Raw genomic sequence first — 24879 nt, 5'->3', positions numbered from 1 at the left:
TTTTCTTGATGTAAGAAGTCATTTAGTACTTTCAAGTCTACTAGTTTATTGATTGTTTACTTATCTGCTAGATAATTATGTATTTTTATTACTACAATTTCTGAAACATGCCATTAGAAATCAAGGTTATCTGAGGTTCCAGGTATTATGGAGTTTCTTCTTATGCTTCTTTATCTTCATATTTTCTGAAATAAAAATAAAAAATATAACATATAGAAATAATATATTAATTCATAAAGATGAAATTATTTTCACAATTTCTTAATCATATTATCTCCTTGTTGTATCCTCTTTGACACCACCCACCCGTTTAATATAGGGAAGATAACTTTATATTAGGAGAAGATAAGATTCTTAAGATATATTAGACAATGCCAATTTTAATACTCTCATGCTGTTAAAATGATTGAAAACAGATTTCCATCTGTGGGATTCCAGGGAAATCTGTATAGTCAGACTATCATTACAGCCAACAAAGCATTGTAGGTAATGTACAAATAGTTTAACTCATTTATTTGATTTTTATAACATAAAATAAAAATATAGAAAAGATTTAGGGTAATTTAAAGTGAAAACACAATAATTCTTTAATAATAATATATAAGAGAAAGCCAGAATTAAATATAAAATGAGGACTGAAGAAATTCTGGTTTTAATATAAGATTATATGGATACTACATATCATATGAAATGAGTTTTGAATTTCTTGTTACTAAAAGGGGAAAAAACCCCACACAAAACCAAATAAATCATGACAGTTTTTTGAGAAATATCTTTTCCTAGCATCAAATTCTAAAAGAGAATTGTTCCATGTATTTTCACACAAAAGAGAATCATAAAACTTTAAATAACAGTTTTGAAGAAAATGCAAAAATGTCATACAGTATTAACATATCATCCTTTAATAAAAGTCAAGGGCAGCCGGGCATGGTGGCTCACACCTGTAATCCCAGCACTTTGGGAGGCCGAGGCGGGTGGATCACGAGGTCAGGAGATCGAGATCACCCTGGCTAACATGGTGTAACCCTGTCTCTACTGAAAATACAAAAAAAATTAGCCGGGTGGGGTGGCGGACGCCTGTAGTCCCAGCTACTCGGGAGGCTGAGACAGGAGAACGGCGTGAACCCAGGAGACCGAGCTTGCAATGAGGTGAGATCACAGCACTACACTCCAGCCTGGGCAACTGAGCAAGGCTCCATCTCAAAAAAATAAAGAAATAAAAATAAAATAAAAATAAAAGTCAAGGGCATGACCTTAAGTAGTAATTCAGTTAAAACATTTTTTTTTAAAACTTTTATTTTAGGCTCAGGGGTACATGTGTAGGTTTGTTATATAGGTAAATTTTTGTCACGGGGGTTTGGTGTACAGCTTATTTTGCTACCCAGGTACTAAGCATAGTACCTGATAGTTATTTTTCCTGATCCTTTCCTTCTTCCTACCATCCTCCCTCAAGTAAGCCCCAGTATCTGTTGTTCACCTCTCTGTGTCCATGTGATTCTCATAATTTAGCTCCTATTTATAGGTGAGAACATGCAGTATTTGGATTTCTCTTCCTGTGTCAGTTTACTAACAATAATGGCCTCTAGTGGCATCCATGTGCCTGCAAAGGACATGATCTCATTCTTTTTTATGGCTATGCGGTATTTTGTGGTGCATGTGTACCACATTTTCCTTACCCACTCTATCGCTGATGGGCATTTAGGTTGATTCTGTGTCTTTGCTATTGTGAATAGAGGAACATATGTGCGCATGTGTGTTTATGGTAGAACAATTTGTATTCCTTTGGGTATATACCCAGTAATGGGATTGTTGGGTCAAATGATAGTTCTGTTTTTAGTTCTTTGAGGAATTGCCACCCTGCTTTCCATGATGGTTGAACTAATTTACACTCTGCACTGTGTAAGTGTTCTCTTTTCTCTGCAACCTCACCAGCATCTTTGACTTTTTGCCTTTTTTTTTTTTTAATTGATATGGAGTTCTGCTTGCCTAGGCTGGAGTACAATTGTGCAATCTTGGCCCACTGCAACCTCTGCCTCCCAGGTTCAAGCAATTCCCCTGCCTTGGCCTCTAGAGTAGCTGGAATTACAGGCACCTGCCACCACACCCAGCTAATGTTTGTAGTTTTTTTAGTAGTGACGGGGTTTCACCATGTTGGTCAGGGTGGTCTTGAACTCCTGACCTCAGGTGATTCGCCCACCTCGGCCTCCCAAAGTGCTGGGATTACAGGCGTAAGCCACCGTGCCCAACCCTATTTTTTGACTTTTTAAAGATAGCCATTCTGACTGGTGTGAGATGGTATCTCACTGTGGTTTGGGTTTGGTTTGCATTTCTCTAATGCTTAGTGATACTGAGCATTTTTTTTCATATGCTTCTTGGCTGCATGTATGTCTTCTTCTAAAAATCATCTGTTTGTGTTTTTTACCCACTTTTTAATGGGGTTGTTTGTTTTTTGTTTGTAACTTTGAGTTCTTTACAGATCCTGGATATTAGACCTTTATCAAATACATAGTTTTTAAAAATATTTTCTCCCATTCTGTAGGTTGTCTGTTTACTCTGTTGATAGTTTGTTTTGCTATATAGAAGCTCTTTAGTTTAATTAGATCTGATTTGTCAATTTTTGTTTTTATTGCAATTCTTTTTGGAATCTTCATCATAAGATCTTTATCAGTTCCTGTGTCCAGAATGGTATTTCCTAGATTATCTTTCAGGGTTTTTATAGTTTCAGGTTTTACATTTAAGGTTTTAATCCAACTTGAGTTGATTTTTACATATGGTGTAAGGAAGGGGTCCAGTTTCAACCTTCTGCGTGGGCCAGTCAGTTATCCCAGCACCATTTATTGAATAGGAAGTCTTTTCCCCCATTGCTTGCTTTTGTCAGCTTTGTTAAAGATCAGATGATGTAGATGTGTGGCATTATTTCTGGGCTCTCTATTTTGTTTAATTGGTTTATGTGTCTGTTTTTGTTCCAGTACCACTGAAAGCCTATCATGTGGTTTTTGTCTTTAGTTTTGTTTATGTGACAAATCACATTTATTGATTTACGTGTATTGAACCAATCTTGCATACCAGGGATAAAGCTTACTTGATTGTGGTGAGTTAGCTTTTCGATGTGCTGCTGGATTTGGTTTGCTGGGTTTTTGTTGAGGATTTTTGCGTTGATGTTCATTGAGGATATGGGCCTGAAGTTTTTTTTGTTGTTGTTTTGTCTCTGCCAGGTTTTAGTATCAGGATGATGCTAGCCTCACAGAATGACTTAGGGAGGAGTCCCTACTTTTCAATTTTTTGGAATAGTTTCTGTCGGAATGGTACCAGGTCTTCTTTGCACACCTAATAGAATTTGGCTGTGAATCTGTATGGGCTTTTTTGGTTCAGTGGGCTATTTATTACTGATTCAGTTTTGGAGTTTGTTATTGGTCTATTCAGGGATTCACTTTCTTCCTGGTTCAGTCTTGGGAGGCTGTATGTGTCCAGGAATTCATCCACTTCTAGATTTTCTAGTTTGTGTGCATAGAGGTGTTCATAGTAGTCTCTTATGATTATTTGTATTTCTGTAGAGTCAGTGGTAAGGTCTCCTCTGTCATTTCTAATTGTGTTTATTTGAATCTTTTCTCTTTTCTTCATTATTACAATTAAGCTAGTGGTCCATATGTCTTATTAATTTCTTCAAAGAACCAACTCCTGGACTCATTGATCTTTTGAATGGTTTTTCATGTCTCAGTCTCCTTCAGTTCAGCTCTGATTTTAGTTACTTCTTGTATTCTGCTAGCTTTGGAGTTGGTTTGCTCTGACTTGTCTAGGTTTTTTTTTTTTTATTTTTTTAGCTGTGATGTTAGATTGTTAATTTGAGATCTTTCTAGCTTTTTGATGTGGGTATATAGTGTTATAAATTTCCCTCTTAACACTGCCTTAGCTGTGTCCCAGAAATTCTGGAATGTTTACCTTTGTCCTCATTAGTTTCAAAGAACTACTTAATTTCTGCTTTCATTATTTACCCAAAAGTCATTCAGAAGTAGGTTAATTTCCATGTAATTGTTTGGTTTTGAGCAATTTTCTTAGTTTTCATTTCTATTTTTATTGTACTTGGTCTGAGAGCATGGTTGGTATGATTTTGAGGTTCTGTTTTGCATTTGCTGAGGATTGTTTTATGTCCAATTTTGTGGTCAATTTTAGAGTATGTACCATGTGGTTATGAGAAGAATGTATATCCTGTTGTTTTGGGGCAGAGAGTTCTGTAGGTGTATGTTAGGTTCATTTGGTCGAGTGCTGAGTTTAGGTCCTAAATATCTTTTGTTAATTTTCTGCCGTGACGATCTGTGTAATACTGTCAGTGGGGTATTAAAGTCTCCCACTATTATGTGTGGCAGTCTACGTCTCTTTGTAGGTCTCTGAGAGCTTGCTTTATGAATCTGGGTGCTCCCGAGTTGGGTGCATATATATTTAGGATAGTTAGCTCTTCTTGTTGAATTGAACCCCTTACCATTATGTAATCCCTTCTTTGTCTTCTTTGATGTTGTTTTAAAGTCTGTTTGGTCTCAAATTACGATTGCAATCCCTGCCTTTTTTCTGATTTCCATTTGTTGGTAGATTTTTCTCCATCCCTTTATTTTGAGCTTTTAAGAGTCACTGCATGTGAGATGGATTTCTTGAAGACAGCATACCAATCTCTTGAAGACTTGCTTTTTTATCCAGCTTGCCACTCTGTCTTTTAAGTGAGGCATTTAGCCTATTTACATTCAAGATTAGTATTAATATGTGTGCATTTGAGCTTGTCATTGTGTTGTTAGCTGCTTATTACACAAACCTGTTTGTGTGGTTGCTTTATAATGTCACTGGTCTGTGTACTTAAATGTGTTTTTGCATTGGCCAGTAATAGTCCTTCCTTTCCATATTTAGTGCTCCTTTCAGGAGCTTTTGTAAGGCAGGTCTGGTGGTAATGAATTCTCTCGGCATTTGCTTGTCTGAAAAGTATCTTAATTCTCCTTTGCTTAGGAAACTTAGTTTGGCTGGATATGAAATTCTTGGTTGAAGATTTTTTTCTTTTAGAATGCTGAATATAGGCCTCCAATCTCTTCTGGCTTGCAGGGTTTCAACTGAGAGGTCTACTGCTAGCCTAATGGGGCTCCCTTTACAGGTTATCTGCCCTTTCTCTCTGGCTGCCTTTAACATTCTTTCTTTCATTTTGACCTCCGTAAATCAGATAATTATGTGTCTTGCAGATGATCTTCTAGTATCTTGCAGGGATTCTCTGCATTTCCTGAATTTGAATATTGTCCTCTCTAGCAAGGGTGGAGAAGCTTTCATTGGCAATATTCTGAAATAAATTTTCCAAGTTGTCAGCTTTCCAACCCTGTCTTATTCAGTGATGCTAGTGATTCATAGATTTGGCCTGTTTCCGTAATCTCATATTTCTGGGAGATTTGTTTATTCTTTTTCACTCTTTTTGTTTATTTTGACTATCTTATTTCAGGAACGCAGGCTTCAAGCTCTGAGATTCTTTCCTCAACTTGGTCTATTCTACTGTTAATACTTGCAAGTGCATTAGGATATTCTTGTAGAGTGTTTCTCAGCTCTATCAGGTCAGATTATTTGTTATACTGGCTATTTTATCTGTCAGTTCCTGTATTGTTATATTTTGATTCTTAGATTCATTGGATCAAGTATCTGCCAGTTCCTGTATTGTTATGTTTTGATTCTTAGATTCATTGGATCAAGTATCTGTCAGTTCCTGTATTGTTATATTTTGATTCTTAGATTCATTGGATCAAGTATTAACGTTCTCCTGAATCTTGAAGATCTTAATTTCTATCCATATCCTGAATTTTATTTCTGTCATTTCAGCCATCTCAGCCTGATTAAGAGCCTTTGTTAGAGAACCAGTGTGGTCATTTGCAGGACAGAAGACACTCTGATCATTTGAGTTGCTGGAGTTCTTGTGCTGATCCTTTCTTCTCGGTGTGTGGTATTCTTTTCAGTTAAAGCATTTTTATGGGCAGTATCCTTCTACTCCCTGTCCCTTCATCACCTCCAACTAGGCTTGTCAGATTTAGCAACAACTACTACAACAACAAAACAAATGAGACATACATGAAAAAAAAAATCGTTATTTAACTGAAATTCAAAGTCAATTGGGTGTCCTGTATTTTATCTGGCAACCTTAATTGCAGTACATTTAAACAATTGGACCTATGCCCAGTGCACTGTAATAAATGGAAAATGACTTTTTGAATACAATGGAGAAGTAGAAAATTATAGAATACACAATATTAGCTTATCAACTAAGAAAAATCTTTCTTTTAAGTATTTTATTTGAATTTTCAGAAAGTATGGTTTTGTTAACCAATGTGGAAATATGTTAGTTGTTTCCAAAAGAAATTTTTATGTTTATCATAGACCTAGAATATGAAATGATAAACAGCATTTAAACTGACAATCTAGGCAAATTTCAAAAAATTTAAAAACTAAGAAAATTCGTCACTAAAAGGGCATATTTTTGTTTTATTAAATTATTATTTTTTGAACTACAAGCTGGATGACTAGAGATAAATAAAATTATTTTTCCGCTTAATAAAACTGTAGAAAATTTATCTTACAATTTAAAAAGTTTTATCATGGCTGGGCACGGTGGCTCACTCCTGTAATCCCAGCACTTTGGAAGGCCGAGGCAGTCGGATCACAAGGTAAGAGACCATCCTGGCTAACATGGTGAAACCCCATCTCTACTAAAAATACCAAAAAATTAGCTGGGCGTGGTGGCGGGCACCTGTAGTCCCAGCTACTCTGGAGGCTGAGGCAGGAGAATGGCGTGAACCTGGGAGGCGCAGCTTGCAGTGAGCCGAGATCGCGCCACTGCACTCCAGCCTGGGCGACAGAGCGAGACTACTTCTCAAAAAAACAAGTTTTATCATAAGGGTAAAACAAAATTTAACTGGTTAAAGAACAAATTTTATCTAAAAGTTTTTAAAAAAGACTTAAAGAAATGAATATTAAGGGAAACACAGTAATAAAATTTGAACATTCATAGAATGTAATTTAAAATAAAATTAATAAATATCTGATGTCTATATATTTATATCAATTTTCTTATACTTACCACTTTATTGAAGGATTAGTATTTTAAAATATGATGTAGTCTCTTAAGAAATTTGAGAAATAGTCTAATCCTTATTATGCCATTATTTCCAAAGAATGATTTTGATACTTTTTAAAGAAGCTTTAGAAGCATGAAACTCCTAATAATAAACATCCTGTTAAAAATTTTAAAAATAATTTGAATATAAACACATTTGACATATTTTTAAATTGTTATTGACTTCTATTTTGTGTGGTATCAAGTATAAAAAAGGAAAAAAGCCAGCATTATAACATCAAAATATGAATGTTTGTGTCTACATTTCCTTAATATGCCATGAATTTACAAAAGTGAGGTTAAAATATCATATCTGGCCAAAAAGTATAATGAAAGAATCGCATTATAATAGCGTCGAAAAAGAGAATGGTATAGACCAATTTATTTCTGCATCATATCTACAGCTATGTATTCTGATGGTGTGATTTTTTGCACAAAGATTCACAACAGTTACGTTTTCATTATTCCAGGCACATATTTGTCTTGTTTGGCACATTTTCTTTGTTGGATTCCACCTTGCTTGATAGCCAACAGCTAACATTTACTGACTTCACATTATGTTCTAGGCATGGTTCCAAATCATGCATTACAATACACAAAGCAGAAAAAGCAGAAAGAGGGTGAGTCATGAATGATGGGAAGATGTATATGTCTATTTCTCATTCAGTTGACAAAGGATTAAAGCAAGCATTTCTTTCATAGTGTAAAGACACTAAAGGTAGAGGTGTCGAGGGTGGAAGAAATCTTAAGGATCATTTAAACTCTTCGAAGCTTTTATAGATGAAGAAAGCTCAGAGGAGTGTTAGAACTTGCCCAGTATCATATATGTACTCCCTAGTTGACCAGGACTGAAAACTAGGTGCTTTGACCTTGAAATCTTTGTTTCTTCTACTACACTAGGGGGCTGAGTCAATTATCAATAATATTGTATCTGAAAATGATGCAAAATTTTAAGAATGACTAAAAACCAAGCAATGCTAAATTTTTCTTCATCTGGCAAAACAAACAGAGATCTGAAATAAAAATTCTGATACATTTAAATTAAATAGTAGAAGGATTTTATTTTTGAAATATTATAGTATAATTTTGAATTTTAGACGAAAATAGTGAATTTTATTATAATTTTCAAAACACTTTTTTAGTCTTCTTTGAATTGCACGACTGGGAACAGTAAGGCAAAATAGTTTATGTAGGCTGAATTCTTCTTACCATGATAGATAACTTGGGGCTTTAAAAGATGATTGCTTAATTTATAAATGTCCTTCACAACATACAGTTCTACCATAAGATGAATTCTGCTTAAGCAACCATATTTTATAGTCTCTTATGTCACCACTCTTTTTCTAAATAGTATTTTATAAGTTTATAAAATATCGTATGTTACTAAAGTTACATTTCAAAATCTTACTTTTTCATATTGTTCTTTTCCAGGGAATGATGAATGTATACCCACATGCTGGAAAAGAGAAGGTTTATACCGAATACGTATTTGCTTCTTTCTTTTTATACAGTTTCCCTGTGGAAAAAGAGAAACAACAATCTTCTGTAAAAACCCAGATATTGCTTTGTATTGCGTTTACTGATAGTAGAATTTTTATATATTAGTTTTTGCTAGAGTTCTATTTTCATATTTAAAAATATAAACAAAATATTTAATTCTTAGCTTTTTCTTCAAAAGAATAGAGCAAAGGAGTTGGGGTAAAAAAGATTTTTGTTACAACGTGTATTTGCATGAACTCTGTCTTAGAAAACCAGCTTAGTGTTGTACCAACTATATTTCCTTTCTTTCTTTTAATTATAATAACTCAAATAAAATGCTTGGTATTTTTCTATCTATATCTGTCAGACTACAGTATTCTTTCACTTCCCATATTCATTGACTAATTTCTGTATTGAATTATATCACGTCAATTTCTTCTTAGAGAGTAAAAATGTGATATTAAAACAAAGAACCAATTTATAGTCAATGAAGAATAATCTGGATAATTTTCTCAAAAATGAAAATAAGAAGGATGACCTATAGAACCACTCCTATTAAAAACAAACATTTGAAGCCTGGGCACAGTGGCTCATGACTGTAATCCCAGCACTTTGGGAGGCTGAGGTGGGAGGATTGCTCAGGAGTTTGAGACCAGCTTGGGCAATATAGTGAGACTCCATTTTTAAAAAACAAAAACAAAACAAACAATAAAAACCCCACAAACATTTGGAATAATTATGATCACTGAGAATTATTTTATAGGTTTTTATACATAGAAGATTCAGAAAAATAAATCTAAAATTTATATATATAGTGATTTTTTTACATAACAGGTTTATTTAGATGCATTTCTACCCAGTACTAACACATAGGAAATATTAACAGTTTCTCTTTTAACTGTAAAGTAATTTAATGGTTTAGAGTTAATTTAATTTGAAATTAAATTAGCATCAGATAAAATTGGTTGAGGAGTTACAGTTTAGCATATAAAATAATGGCTCGGTAAATACACCCTCAAAACAAACTGTTGATAAAGCTGAGCTTATTTCATATTGCCGTAAGGACAATCATTACTTTTATGGAGTCTGGATAGTGTCTGTTCAAATCTTTTGCCCTTTTTAAAATTGAGTTGTTTGTTTTGAGAGTTCTATACATATACTGAATACATGTCCTTTGTTGGATATGAAATTTACAAATATTTTCTCCTAGTCTGTGGTGTCTTATCATCCTCTTAACGGTACCTTTTTGCAGCACAAAAATTTTTAATTTTGATGAGGTCCAATTTATCAATTTTTAAAAATGCTTTCAGTGTCATTTAAAAAAAATTTCACCCAGCCCTAGGTCCTGAACATTTTTTCTATATTTTCTTCCAAGAGTTTTAGTGTTTAGATAGATGATTTTTTGTATTTAGATAGATGATTTATTTTGAAATAATGTTTGTATAAAGTGTGAGGTTTAGGTTGCAGTATGGTTGAGAGATAGGGCACCAATTGATCCAGTAAACATTTGTGATAAGATTATTCTTTCTCCATTGAATTGCATACACTTCTTTGTAAAATATCAGTTGGTTATATTTTGTGGGCCTATTTCCGGACTCTATTCTGCTCCATGGACCTTTATGTTTCTCGTTTTGCCAATAAAGGTGGCTTGTCTTGAATACTGTAGCTTTATCGTAAGCTTTCAGATTGAATAATGTGATTTTCCCAACTTTATTCTGCTTTTTCAAAATTATTTTAGTTGATTTATGTCCTTTGTCTTCTCTTAAAAATTCTAGAGTCAATTTTGGTAGAATACCTACCAAAAAATTTCTGCTGGGATTTTGATTAGAATTGTATTAAATCCATAGACCAATTTGGGGAACATTCATACCTTTACTAGGTTGAGCTTCCCAATCTATGATCATGGTATGTCTCTCTATCCCTTTCATTAGCATTTTAAGGTGTCCAGCATATAGACAATGTACATATTTTGTTAAATGTATACACATACAGATACATAAATATTTTATATGTAATGTTTTTAAATATTGTAAGTAATTTTGAAATGTTGGTGAGACCATTTTTCTCTTTGTCCCCACCCAAAATTTCATGTCAAATTGTAATTCTTATGTTTCAGGGGAGGGAGTTGGTGGGAGGTGATTGGATCATGTGGGTAAATTTCCCCCATGCTGTTCCCATGATGGTGAGTGAGTTCTCATGAGATCTAATGGTTTTGTGTGTGGCAATTACCCCCTGGCTTTCTCTCGCCTGCTGCTATATAAGACGTCCCTTGTCTCCCTTCACCTTCTGTCATGATTGTAAGTTTTCTAAGGCCTCCCTAGTCATGTAGAACTGTGAGTCAATTAAGCCTCTTTTCATTATAAATGACCCAGTCTCAGGTAGTTCTTTATAGCAGTGTGAAAATGGACTAATACATTTGGTTTTCAACGTTTCATTGCTATTTTGAGGAAAAATGATGGATTTTTGTGTGTATAGACCTTGTATCTTGCAACTTTGCTCAAAGTCATTTATCAGTTCTAGGATGTGTGTGTGTGTGTGTGTGTGTGTGTGTGTATTCTTTGTGATTTGCTGCGTAGACAATCATGGCATTTGCTTTTCAATTCATGTGCCTTTATTTTTCCCTTTATTGCACTACTTTGAACTTCCAGTAAAAGGTTGAATAGGAGTGGTGAGGATGGACATGGTTACTTTTTTCTTAATCTTAGAGAGAAAGCATCCAGTTTTCAACAATTAAACATGAAGTTAGCTATGGGATTTCCCTAGATGCTCTTTAACATGTCAGAGAAGTTTCTTTCTATTCCTAATTGGCTGGGAGTTTTTATCATGTATGAATTTTGAATTTCATCAAATGATTTTTCTGTATCAGTTGATATTATCATGTGGCTTTTCTTCTTTAGAATCTTAAATTGATGGGTTACACTGTATGATTTTTAAACATTAAACCAGTTTTGTGTTCATAGGATAAATACCAATTAGTATGGTGTATTTTTCTTTTTACATATGGCTAGATTCAATTCACTGTTACTTGGAAGATTTTTCTGTCTATATATTTGGGGGATATTTGGTCTTGGTTTCCTTTTTCGCTCTGTTTTTGTCTGGTTTTCATGTCATGATAATGCCGGCCTCATGAAAAGAACTGGGATGTACCCTTTCCTCTTCTATTTTGGAGAAGATATTATATACAATTGTTATTATTTCATCTCCATTTAGTAGAATACACCTTTAAACCCTTTGGATGTAGAAATTTCCTTTTGAGGATTTAAAATAATAATTTAATTTCTTTAGTAGATATAGGACTACTCAGGTTACCAATTTCAGTTTGGATGAGTTTTGGTAATTTACAATTTTTGATGGATTTCATTTTCAAGTTGCTCTTTGAATATGCAAGGAAGTGCCTGCAGTATTCCCTTATTATCCTTTTGGTATCTGTGGAGTATGTTGTGGAACTCCCACTTTCTTTCTAATGTTGATAAGCTGTATTTTTTTGTCACTCTTGTTAGAAACTTAGCAGTTTTATTGCTCTTTTTAAAAAAATTACCTTTGGGTTTTATTGGTTTTCTCTGTTATTTTTATGCGTTTAATTTTCTGTTTTCTTTTATTATTATTATTTTCTTCCCTCTCTTCCTTTACCTTTTATTTTGCCCTTCTTTTTCTAGTTTGTGAATGTAGAAGTTGAGATTATGAATGTGAGATCTTTCTTCTCTTCTGAGATATAGATTTAAGTCTATAAGCTTTCTCTCTAAGCAGTGCTTTAGCTGCATTCCAGAAATGTTGAAACATTGTATTTTCATTCATTTCAAAGAGTTGTCTAATTTCCTTTAAAACTTCTTCCTTCATCTAGGGCTTATTGAGAAGTGTGTTGTTTAATTATCAAGTGCTTGAGATTTTTCAGTTATCTTCATGTTGCTGATTTCTAATTTGATTCCATTGTGGTACAAGAACATACATTTAAAAATTATTTCAATTTAAATTTGTTAAGCTTTGTTTTATGATCCAAGATGTGGCTATTTTGGTGAATGTTGTATCTGTTTTTTTAAGAGAATGTATTTCTTACTGTTATTGGATGTAGTGGTTTTTAACTGCCAATTAAATCCAGTTGACAGATGGTGATGTTCAGTTCTTTTATCTCCTTGCTGGTTTTCTGCCTATCAGTTCTGCTGATTACTGAGAGAGAGAAGAGTTGACATCTCCAACTGTAATTGTAGATCAATGTATATTTTCTTTTAGTTCTGTCAGTTTTTGCTTCATGTATTTCAAGACTCTGTTGTCTTCTTGGTAAATTAACCCTTTTATTATATATAATATCTTTCTTGATACCTAGACTGTTTTTTTTCTTTGCTTTTAAGTTTATTCTGATATTAATATAGCTACTATAAGCTGGGCATTGTGGCTCACCCCTGTAATCCCAGCACTTTTGGAGGACAAGGTGTGATGGTTTGAGCCTAGGAGCTTGAGACCAGCCTGGGCAACATGGCGAAAGCCTGTCTCTGCATAAAATACAAAAATTAGCCGGGCATGGTGGCATGCACCTATAGTCCCAGTTACTGAGGAGGCTGAGGTGGGAGGATCACCTGAGCCCAGGGAGGTTGAGGTTGCAGTGAGCTGTGATTGTGCCACTGCAATCCAGCCTGGGCTACAGAATGAGTCTCAATAAATAACTAAATAACTACTACTGCAAATCTCCTTTGATTTGTGTTTGTATGGTGTATATTTTTTGCATCCACAGTTTTAACCTATCTATAATATTTGAACTGAATATTGACTTTAGTGGTGGCATCATTTAAAAAATTGACTCTGACAAACTCTTAATAGTGTACTTTAATCATTTATATTAATGTAAGTATTGGCATGTTTGAATTTATGTCTACCATTTTTTTCTGTTTGTTCACTCTGTTTTTGATCCTCTGTTTCAACTTTTCACTACATTTTAGGGGTCTCTCATTACTTCATTTAACAGGTAGAAAGATCAAAATTGGGGATATTAGAAATTTTAAAAATTGATGTATTTATCAGATTTGGTTTGGTAAACAAATTTTAGGTAATTACATTAGATAATATTTTTCCTAAAATATTTTTTATTCGTAAAGTAAATGAATACTCACAAGATCTTCTCCTGTGTCACACACCTTTACCTGAAAAATGTCATTCAGGAGCCAGTCTATGGGTTTCTCTTTGTAGAACATTAAAAAAAACCGTACAAAGTGAGTTAAGTCCTCAGATCTAAACAGCTTTCCTATGGGAAAAAATATAATTAGATGCAAATAATTCATATATAGTTGTTCATTCCTTTAACATGGGAAAAAAGCAAAAGTTATTAAAATTTAAATATGTCCCATTCCTTAGCACTAAAGATTAAAGCACTACTGAAGTTGGACAATGATAAAATTGAACACTATATCTGCTTAAGTATCAAGAATTACCACATCTGAAGGAGAATATAAGCAGGTTTAGAATAGTCAATACTCTCAGGAAATCAATTGTGATAACTAATGCGGATCGATTGCCTAAATCAAGTGAAAGATAAGTGAATAGAATGAAACATATAGGCGCTGTAATCTTTTACTTAATTTCGTACAAACTGTATTTTTTACCTGATTTTTGTAGCACTTTATTAATCTACCACATTTTTCATTTTTACTACTTAATTTTATTAAAGTACTCTCTTATTTCAATATTTGAGAATTATTTTAACAGGATGCTATTTTTTTTTATATTTGTTTGTTTTTGTTTTTGTTTTTTTTTGAGACGGAGTCTCACTCTGTCGCCCAGGCTGGGGTGCAGTGGCCGAATCTCAGCTCACTGCAAGCTCCGCCTCCCGAGTTTACGCCGTTCTCCTGCCTCAGCCTCCCGAGTAGCTGGGACTACAGGCGCCCGCCACCTCGCCCGGCTAGTTTTTTGTATTTTTTTTTTAGTAGAGACGGGGTTTCACCATGTTAGCCAGGATGGTCTCGATCTCCTGACCTCGTGATCTGCCCGTCTCGGCCTCCCAAAGTGCTGGGATTACAGGCTGGAGCCACCGCGCCTGGCCTATATTTGTTATTCTTAAAGATTTACTATATTTTAAAATATTATTCCATTAGGTCTAATACTTTTTTCTAATATGCTGCATCTTTAATTTTAAAATGAAGTTGAAGGGATAAGATTCAGGTACATATTCACTTCAAAGTAAATAATGTAAAATACATCTAATGATTTGATAAATATGAAAGTAGGATGTAAGCATGCTTCATTCTTCACTAGGACTTGAGTTTATACGGGTCACTTACTAAAATGTATAATTGTATTTTAATGTTTTGCACCCATTTGTATAGTGACCAAAGCAAGTGATTTAATGATGTATAAAATAGCTGATTCAATTCCTAACCTGCTGTCACCATGCTGTAAAATTCTAGTTGGCAAGCTCATATTTTTAGCAAATAATGAATAACCGAATTATGATAACTAAAAGCAAAACTTTTGTAAGTTTAAGCTTGAATAAGATTTGGCATCCTGTAAATAGTGCACCTTGTTCAATGTGCTCTTGTGATCAGAATGTAAGTATTTTCTATGTGTCTCCTACTTGACCTCCTGAGAAAGATAAATTTTTTTGAGAATTTTAAATTCTCAGACTAATCCATCAGCAAGATTATTTTGTCTCCATGCTTTTCATTGGGTATTATTGTTAACAAAAATTTTCCTTCTTATTTTAAAAAAGGCTGAGGAAAAACCTTTGGGCCCTTAAAATTTTACAGAAAACATGAAACACAAAAGTCATCGAGTGAGTATATGAAAAACAGATGGACCTTACCAGCAATCCCAGAAATGCTTTATACTGAGAATGGCAAATATATGCATATAATAATAGATAAAACCAAGTGTTGTCAAGCATATGGGGAAGCACGAACTTTTATGCACTGCTTATGAAAGCATAAACCGCCGGGCACGGTGGCTCACGCCTGTAATCCCAGCACTTTGGGAGGCCGAGGTGGGCGAATCACAAGGTCAGGAGATTGAGACCACAGTGAAACCCCGTCTCTACTAAAAATACAAAAAAAAAAAAAAAAAAAAAAAAAAAAAATTAGCTAGACGCGGTGGTGGGCGCCTGTAGTCCCAGCTACTCAGGAGGCTGAGGCAGGAGAATGGTGTGAACCCGGGAGGCGGAGCTTGCAGTGAGCCAAGATCGCGCCACTGCACTCCAGCCTGGGCGACAGAGCGAGACTCCGTCTCAAAAAAAAAAAAAAAAAAACCATATAACCAATCTGTAAAGCAATCGGCAGTACTTAGAACTATGTGAATCCTCAGCGGTCCACTCCAGGGGACATATACGTCACTTCATTTTTTCATGGTAGCAGAACATTGGAAGCAATTAAGGTCTGCCACTCAGCAAATAGATAAACCAAATGTGAGTGATAAGTAAGTGATAAGTCACTTCTTTCAAAGTTCTTTGGTGAGTGGTCACTGTGCATCCAGTATTTAGTCCACTTGTAGACAGCAAAATGTGTGGTTGTCTTGCCTTGCCTTCCGGTGATAAATCCACATGACATTTAACAAAAGTAGGTCATCAAAAGAAGGGACTGACTGGATGACAGATGAAAGCACAGAAAGTGAACGCTGGAAGTGAATTTGGATGTGACTATAAGACAGCTGATCGTGGGATTGTTGATGTAAAGAAATTAAAAGCAGGTTACAGTTTTATATGCATGACCTCTATGTGCAAAACTGGTAGTCCTCACTGCACAATTCTGAATGCAGAAATTTCAGTGGCCATCATTATGCAGCACTTACGCAACAGTAAAAAACCAATAAACTAAATGAACATAAAAAAATGCTGATAGTTTAGAAATCAAGTTTTGAGGACAAAAATGTAAGGAATAGGAATATACAAATATGAAAAGCATCAAATAATTTACATGGATATGTATATTTATAAGTGTATTTTGAACATATTAGAGTGAACAGTATATTGAAGAATGGCAGGAAGTGGGTGTAGGGATTGGGAATGAAAGAAAAGAATAAATAAGGAAGAGTTCCTGCATGAATCAATAACGTCATGTACCATAAAATGAGGAGTATGGTAACTTAACTTGGGGCCTTGAGGTTCAAAGGAAAGAAAAAAGCATGGAAGTGAAGAAAGAAAAATTGAAGAATTTGAAAGGAAAATCTATGGAAGAATAGTAAAAAAAAAAAAAATCTCTTTATGGGCACAGTATTTGGAAATTTTCTGCAGTGGGTATAATTCCTCTTATGTTTTTACATTTTTTAAGACTGCCAGCTTTAGCATACTGGAAATTGCAGCAACTGAGTTAAAATCCCTTTCTCTAAAATTTTAATTATCCTAGTTTCAGTTTTCTTATAAAGCAGAGAAAAGTGCGTCTTAGCCACTGAGCTAACATGTGTGCCAGACTCACAGCAAGCACTTAATAAATGGTAATTCTTTTATGCTTCTATAACGTAAGTGTCTAAATGTCAATTTTATCTCTCTAGAAAAAAGTTTGGTTTAAGAAAACACATTATCTGGAATTCAGGTACTTGTATCTGATTATACTGTTAAGATATTCATGTCTTTATAAAAATCATGCCATTCTTCTTCCTTTAGTAATAAACAAACTGATAAACTCTTTTAAATGTTTTAAATTATTGTGTGCTAAAACACTTGATCCAACAAAGTAGATCTATTGCTTACCTATGAATCCGAGCATTGAAAACTCAATAAAAAACCAATTATTTGAACTGATGTTACCTACAAAATCTGTTATTTTTGTAAAGTACATCTCTTTAGCTATGATATCATCTTCTAGCTGAAAAAAAAACCCCAAAAGACATTAGTACCTTCGACGCTTTCATTGAGTAAGCTACATTAACTTGAAAATAAAAAATACAATAGAATATACTGAAGAAAATGTTTTTTATAAAATAATAATTTTATTTCAGTTTCAATTAATTGAAGGTATTTACAGTTAGTTGATCTCCTTTTTTTTTTTTTTTTTTTTTGACAGGGTCTCACTCCGTTACCCAGGCTGGAGTGCACTGGCATGATTGCAGGCACGTGCCACCTGCCTAATTTTTATATTATTTGTAGAGATAGGGATTTACCATGTTGCCCAAGCTGGTTTCGAATTCCTGGGCTCAAGTAATTCTCCTGCCTTGGCCTCCCAACTCCTGGGCTCAAGTGAGCCTCCTGCCTTGGCCTCCTAAAGTGCCGAGATTACCGGTATGAGACACCGTACTCTGCTCCATGTTTGATTCTGAGATTAACCAGACAAGAAATTATCTGTTTCTTTCCTAAATACTAAACATTCCATCTAAATCCCTCTTTGAAAGAGTCTCTTTATCTAAATCCACTTTCATCCTCACAAATACTTCAATTTCTAGTTTAGAACTGTCTTAGTCCATTTGAGCTGTTATAACAAGATACCATACAATGGGTAGTTTATAAACAACAAACAGTCCTGGAGCCTGGGAAGGCCAAGAACAAGGTGCTAGCAGGCTTATGTCTGCTGAGGGCCCATTCCTCATACATGATGGCTTCCACTGTATCCCCACACAGTAAAAGGGGCCAGCTAGCTCTCTGAGGTCTCTTTTACAAGGGCACTAATCCCATTTATGAGGCTCTGCCTGCATAATCTAATTGCCTCCCACAGGCTCCACTTCCAAATACCATCACCTTGGGGGTAAGAATTTTAACATATTAATTTTGGGAGGGAGGCCAGGAGCTGTGGCTCACGCCTATAGTCCTGGCACTTTGGGAGGCTGAGGCAGGCAGATTGCTTGAGCCCAGGAGTTCCAGACCAGCCTGGGCAACATGTCTAAACCCTGCCTATGTAAAAACTACAAAAAATTAGTCAAGTGTGGTGATGTGCACCTGTAGTCCCAGCTACTTAAGGCTTCAGTGAGCCATGATTGTGCCACTTCACTCCGACCTGGGCGACAGAGCAAGACATTGTCTCAAGAACAAAACAAAACAAAAATGAAACGTTGGGAGGCTTTGGGAGAGATGCGAACATTGAGCCCATAGCTAAGACGAAGGAGCTTCATGCTCCTGATGAAAGGTGCCACATTCTAGCTCCAGATATTGTGACTGACAAAGTAGTTCCCAGCAAAGAGAAGACAAAAAGCAACCAGCTGTCTCACCCATAACTCCACAACTAGCTGGTTAGAGTCATGGGGTAAGCCTAAAAATATCCTCCATAAGAAAGAGAGGGCAATGGAAATGAGCTTTCTTTTTTATTTAATATATATTATGCATAATCTGTAGACGAAGAGAGCCTCATAAGTAATAAAGAAAAATGTGGCCGTCCTCAGGCACACTATGAGGACACAGAATAGAACTGTGGTGTTTCAAATTGGGAAGAGTACCTTGGCCGGATCTTGTGTTTTCATGACATTGCCACTAACTAGGAATCAAAAGGGACCTTTTTTTTTTTAAATTCCGATAAAAGAAAAGACCTTGCTTTAGGCCTTTCTCTAACTTTCTCTCTAGTCTAGAACTCTCTTCTGCAAATTCTTCCAATAAGTGCACATTGTCTATGTAGCGAGGTCCATACTTACTATTTAGAAACACAACATTATTATTTAACCATGTACAAGGATTTAGAAGGTACAAACTATATATAATTGATTCACTTTTACAAATACAGTAAGACACTGAGAACTGTGTTACTCATAAAGTATGAGTAAATTTAGGGTAGCAATGATACGTGTATATACAATGTCTGACAAATGCTCAAAAGGCATTTGCTTAATCTAGTAAAATTGTAAGCCAAGAAATAAATACAGGCGCTACAATTTCTTTTTTTTTTGAGATTTTCTTTTCAGTTTGCTTCAGGTAACTATAATTTTCTCTATAACCGTGAACCTAGTAAGAATATTCATATATAATCGATTTTAAACTTCCTTTGCCTTTTTATTACAGTGAGTATTTTCTATTTTCTAAGCATAAAGTATGGTGGAGGAACACAATGAGGAAGAAGAAATTATAGGAAGGAGGGAGAAAGTAACACTTTCAATTTAAATTATATCTATCTACAGATATAATTGGTGTGTACATATATATGTGTGTGTGTGTATATATATATAAAATTGATTATACGTGAATATTCTTACTAGGTTCACGGTATGTATATATACACACACACACATATATACACACACACACATACACACCCCAATTTCTTACCTGTAAATAATACTTGGCCTTGGGTTGGGCATACAGCATCAAAATGCAAAAATCCAATACTTGCTTTATTCGCCAACTAAAGGTAATCAATAAGATCTGTTAATATTTGTCATTATTATTTAATTTTTATTTATAATAATAGTAATTAAAAACTCTTTGGCAATTTACTAACAGAGTACTAGCTACAATTAAGTAATTAATTTTACTTAATTAATTTCAATTAAGTAAAATTGAATATACTTATACTAAAAAGTTTTCCATCTTTATTCAACGAATAGTGTCTATCATTGCTAAATGAGGATAAGCACAACCCATTTGTTTTACATTTTTATCTAGGTAAGTTTTGATCTAGATAATAGTGTTAATATTCTTTCTGATTTTAGGTCTTGTTTAAATGAAAGTATAAAGAAACTTTACTCTTTTTTTCAGTGTCTCTCCTAATAGCTTTCTTTATTGATTCTATCATCCAAGAGTTTTCTCCCCAATTCTTAGGGTTAACTATCTGCTACAGAGTATTAATATTCCTTTCTATGGGTCTTTAAACCATTTCCCCTAAGTCTTATCCCTCGGTTTACTTGGAAGGGAAAGGTTGCTTTTTTTGTTTTTATTTTGAAAGTAGTCTCCACAAGCCTCTGGAACTCTTCATGGCCTCTTGAAGAAACCCAATGTAACTCCCTTCACAAGTTGACTTTATGTTTGGCCACACATTGCCCCAACTCTCCCAATCCTAGGGAATGGAGTAATTATATGAATTACTACTCTCCAGCTGATTGATTGTGGCCAGATTTGGGGCAATTTGAACTCTAGGGAGTCAAATATTTTGAATGATAACTGAAAAGAATTAGAGAATTACAGAAAAAAATGGCAGATAGGAGACAGGACTAATGTGCATCTCCTGCTTGGCCAGGCAGAACAGTGCCTGGAGACGCACATTGTGAACGTTTGCTCCAGGAAACACTGCAGGAACATACCAGGAAAACCTAAAGAATTCACAAACCCTTTGAAAGAACTGACTTGACACTGCAAACTCCGTGAGATGGCAGAAAAACTGCGAGTTCCCAAAGTGTAAGGGGGGAAATGTTGGCCTCCATACACACATCCCCACTGGGGAACCTGAAAATCCAGATCACAGGAGAAGGATTTAACCTTACTCTAGTAGAGCTGAAATGGATTTAGGGAGCCAAGAGAAATATAAAAGTAGAAGCAGTGGGAAGAGCCCTGTAGGCACTCCTGGTCCCCAGCTCCAGACCAGGGACGTCATTCCTGGCCTTATCTCACAGAGTTCCTTGGGGAAGGGAAGGCAGCCAGTGGAATTGGGGATGGGCCACAGGGTGAAGGAAATTCCTAGCTGAACTTTGTAATAATTTTGACTGAGCACAAATTTTCTTGAGCATAATCTGGAGGCAGGGTGAATGGGGAGTGCAGATATGAGCACAGAAGCTGCTGCCAAAGGTGTGGGCAGGCAGGGAAGGGTGAGGCATGAGAGCCCTGCTTGCTTTCTTAGTGGGGAGGCTTGTAGCCTGGGGCAAGAGCTCATCCCTGCTCATAGGGCTGCCTGGATATAAATTCACCCAAAGAAACTTTATTCTCATACAAAGCTAGATACCAGGCCAGGTCCTGAATATACAAAGAGCAGTACCCAAAGTTATTCTTGCCCTTCTGAGTCTCATAACCTCCTATGAAAATAGTAATAATAATAATAAAAATAATAAAATTACAACAATTGGATAAGTGCTATATGAAGATATCAACAATGTTGGCTATCTTACAGTAAGTTTTCAAAGATGTGGAAAGGGTAGAAGAGCATGCCACTTAATTTTAGGGCACAGAGAGCTGACAGAAAAAAGTTGATGATTGCAAGGTTGGCAGAGACCAGATCATGAATGACATTTTATGATATGTGGGAAACTTTGGACTTGATCTCATATGAGAAAATATTCCTCTGGGTATAGCATGAAGAATGGATTGTAAGAGAGGCTAGGTTAGGCTAGGATTAGGGACTCTGTAATGGTGAAGGCCTGAACTAAACCCAAGCCAATGGAAGGAGGATGAGAGGGATAATGTGTAGAGAGATTTTAAAAAAGAAACAATGACAGAGATATAAAAGGCTGAAGGAAAAACAAGGATCCAGGATGACTTCCAGCTTTGTGACTTTAAAAACTGGGCATAATGTGGACCACTAATTAAAAGCAAAACAAAACACTTAAAAGATTACTAGATTCTGACACACTATTTATAATTTTAAAACAAAAGAAGACTATTCGGTTTCCTGGGATAAGGCCTTTTTCTAATTTCTGGCATGTCTTTTTCTTTATTAAGTTTTGAGGGACCAAATTATTACATTTCCCATAATACCTACCACACTAATACCCCAAATTATAATCCTTTGTATGTGTATGGAGCTTTTAATTTTTTAAGATTCTTTCATAAATATATTTTATTCTCATAATGACTCTTGCAATAATGCAATGTAGGTGTCATTATATACACTAGAAAGTTAGGAAAGCTAAGGGAAAAAAAGGTGAAACTACCTGCCTATAATGACCAGCAAACAGAACAGCTGGGACTAGAATCCAGCTGTAATGATTTATAATCACAGGCTCCCCCCCTCCTCATTATGCCTTACTAATTATCGTCTATAAACGTGAACACAGACCATCAGTGGTGTGCTGGTAAATATTTAACAACTGACTTGGGGGTGGAGGGATGGACATCTTGCTTTGTAGCCTTTGCCCATTTCCATGGTGTAAATACTCCTACTGTGGTTCATGCTATCAACTCGATGTTATTGAACACAGAGTTGGGAAGTGATGCACATAATTGGGTCTTGCAAGCCAGTAGGAGCCAGCTCCAGATCACCACTGTGTCTTAAATAGTTTCTAGTATGAGCTGATTCCAAGATTTTATCAGATGAAATTAGTTATTTAAGGCTACTATTTTCTAATATGACATACCTGGCTAATTTTTGTGAGGCCTCAGCTAAGTGCTTGGCATTTAACATACTTGAGTATAAAAAGGCAGGTATTGAAATGACCTCTAAGGATCCAGACCTCACTTGCCTTTTGAATCTATAAATAGAAGTAAATGCAGACTTATAATTGAATATTTAATTTTCCAGAATAATATATTTAAAAATAATTTTCTTATGCATGTTTACATAGTATTTGATTTGAATTATATCACATGTTGATACATGATACCAGTATCATAAAACTAGCCAAAGGATGTTTTCTATAAATTAATAACAGACATATTAAAATACACAACGTAAAATCAGTTTCTTCTTATAAAAATTACAGGTACTTTGACTTTTTAAAGTTTCCAGTCAGATGTGTACTGTGACATTTGAAACAACGAAGCTCATGGGTTGTGATAACACAGTCACTGCAAGACAGCAAGAACATTAGATCATTTTTAAATGCATAATTTTGAATTGAGTAAGAGTCCCACTGAATAGCAACGTGGCTCCTGAGACTAGATTATCACAGCAAGCAAGGATTCAGTCAGACTCTCGTCCACAACTCATTGGAGGACTATGTATACTCTTTAGCATCTTTGTTTTTAAACGTTAATGTTGAGAGACCAACAAGGACATCACTAAACTACATAAAATATGATTCACAAAAATTCCAATATAAATCTTGTACCATCAAGGTAAAGGATGGGAAACCAACTAGAAAATTTTAAATGGTCTTCCTTTAGAGATAATGTGATTTTAAATGAGATTGGAATTTAGGCATTACATTATTCATTAACATGTTAAAAGTTCAAGGAAATGTTTATTTTGTACTATGTAAAAAATTTAAAAGGTTACAATTTTATATGCGTAATCTCCATTATGTGCAAAATAGGCAGTCCTTGCTTTGCACAATTCTGAATGCATAAATTTCAGTTACTGTGTTTTAGTTAAATAACACCAGTCTCCCGCAACAACACTGTAGTCATGATATATTGTGAATAATTGTGTAAAGTACAAACTTCACTGCTAGCTCTTTAGTGCACAAATCACTATATAAATAGCAGATGCACATCATCCTTAGTGACTAATTGGATCACTTCTTTCAAAGTCTTTTGGTGACTGGTCTCTGTACATCTGCTATTTAGTTCACTTGTTGACAGCAAAACATGTGGTTGCCTTGCCTTGCCTCCCAGTGATAGGCCTACATGATATTTAACAAAAGTAGGTAATCCAAAGAGGGAAGTGGCTGACAGATGAAAGTGCAGAAAGTGAATGCTGGAAGTGAATTTGGATGTGCTATAAAAGAGCTGATCACGGGAACGTTGACACCTCCTCTTTCTGAGAGACTCTAGAGATGCAACATAGGGAACTTAGTGAAGGTGAACTTAAATGACAAATAAGAAAAATGGTTGTGGTGAAATTATGTCACATAGGAAATGATGCTGCTGAAAAACTTCACATTAAAGGAACTCTCAGAGATATTTCATGACACTGAAAACGCAAATGATAAAATGCTGTAACTGATCCAAACTTAGAAAGGAATATAACAATTTGCTGAAGCATAGAAAAGACATTTGCTCAGTGTTTTAAGTTCTATGATAAGAAAAAGGCAAGGACAATTTAAATGACTCGATAAAATTTTTAAAAGAAATAAAATACTTTAATACTCAATAATTTTAATGTTTTAAATTACAGTGTAATAAATTAGCTTAACAATATTTTAAAGTTTTCTATGTATTTATAGTTGACAGAGAGTAATGTTTTAACACATGTTTAAATGTCATGGAACAATTGTGATTTTTTCCCCATTGTTAATATTGGCTTGCATGGTTTAAACCTGCACAATCATTTTTATGGCCACGCTATCTTGCAAATCAAGGATTGCCTGAGCACGTATAAAGACACACAAACACAAATGGAAGAAAGCTCATGTTTTATAATGGGTATGTATCATGAAAATGGGGTTGGAGTAGCATACTGTGCTAGAGATAATATACGGGTATTAGACCTAGAAAAGTCTCTGTGCCAATTTTGCTTCTTTTACTTCCTAACTTCGAGCAAGTAATTTATTTTTTCTATCTTTAATTTCCTCATCTGTAAAACTGGAATAGCAACTTAAAAACTTTGGGGGGAAAGAACTGTTCAAAATACATGCTGGAA

General features: G+C 35.0%; 1 protein-coding gene and 1 long non-coding RNA gene across 12 annotated transcripts in view; one reads left to right on the top strand and one right to left on the bottom strand.

Annotated features, from left to right (window-relative positions):
- LOC105493282 (uncharacterized) overlaps positions 1 to 8643 on the top strand; it is a 23602-nt gene extending 14959 nt beyond the window's left edge. For both annotated transcript variants that reach the window (XR_011620941.1, XR_011620942.1), the window contains exon 4: positions 8558 to 8643. This is a non-coding gene — a long non-coding RNA (uncharacterized lncRNA). The remainder of the gene's footprint in view (positions 1 to 8557) is intronic.
- The window catches only part of LOC105493281 (MGAT4 family member D), a 51583-nt gene that overhangs the window by 239 nt on the left and 26465 nt on the right, over positions 1 to 24879 (bottom strand). For 6 of the 10 annotated variants that reach the window (XM_011760818.3, XM_011760813.3, XM_071093002.1 and 3 more), the window contains 6 exons: positions 22715 to 22828; positions 19761 to 19836; positions 17268 to 17382; positions 13708 to 13838; positions 8535 to 8642; positions 7091 to 7244 (listed from right to left, as the gene is read on the bottom strand). In XM_011760818.3, coding sequence (XP_011759120.1) covers positions 7230 to 7244; positions 8535 to 8642; positions 13708 to 13838; positions 17268 to 17382; positions 19761 to 19836; positions 22715 to 22828 — 559 coding nt within the window. In that variant the 3' untranslated portion in view covers positions 7091 to 7229. Of the gene's footprint in view, positions 186 to 7090; positions 7245 to 8534; positions 8643 to 13707; positions 13839 to 17267; positions 17383 to 19760; positions 19837 to 22714; positions 22829 to 24879 lie in introns of those variants that run through there. The other 4 variants (XM_011760815.3, XM_011760817.3, XM_011760816.3 and 1 more) reach the window with 4 other exon arrangements.

Source organism: Macaca nemestrina, chromosome 3, assembly GCF_043159975.1.
Source record: "Macaca nemestrina isolate mMacNem1 chromosome 3, mMacNem.hap1, whole genome shotgun sequence".
NCBI classification, from domain to species: domain Eukaryota; kingdom Metazoa; phylum Chordata; class Mammalia; order Primates; family Cercopithecidae; genus Macaca; species Macaca nemestrina.
This window is presented reverse-complemented; position numbering and strand designations above follow the sequence as displayed.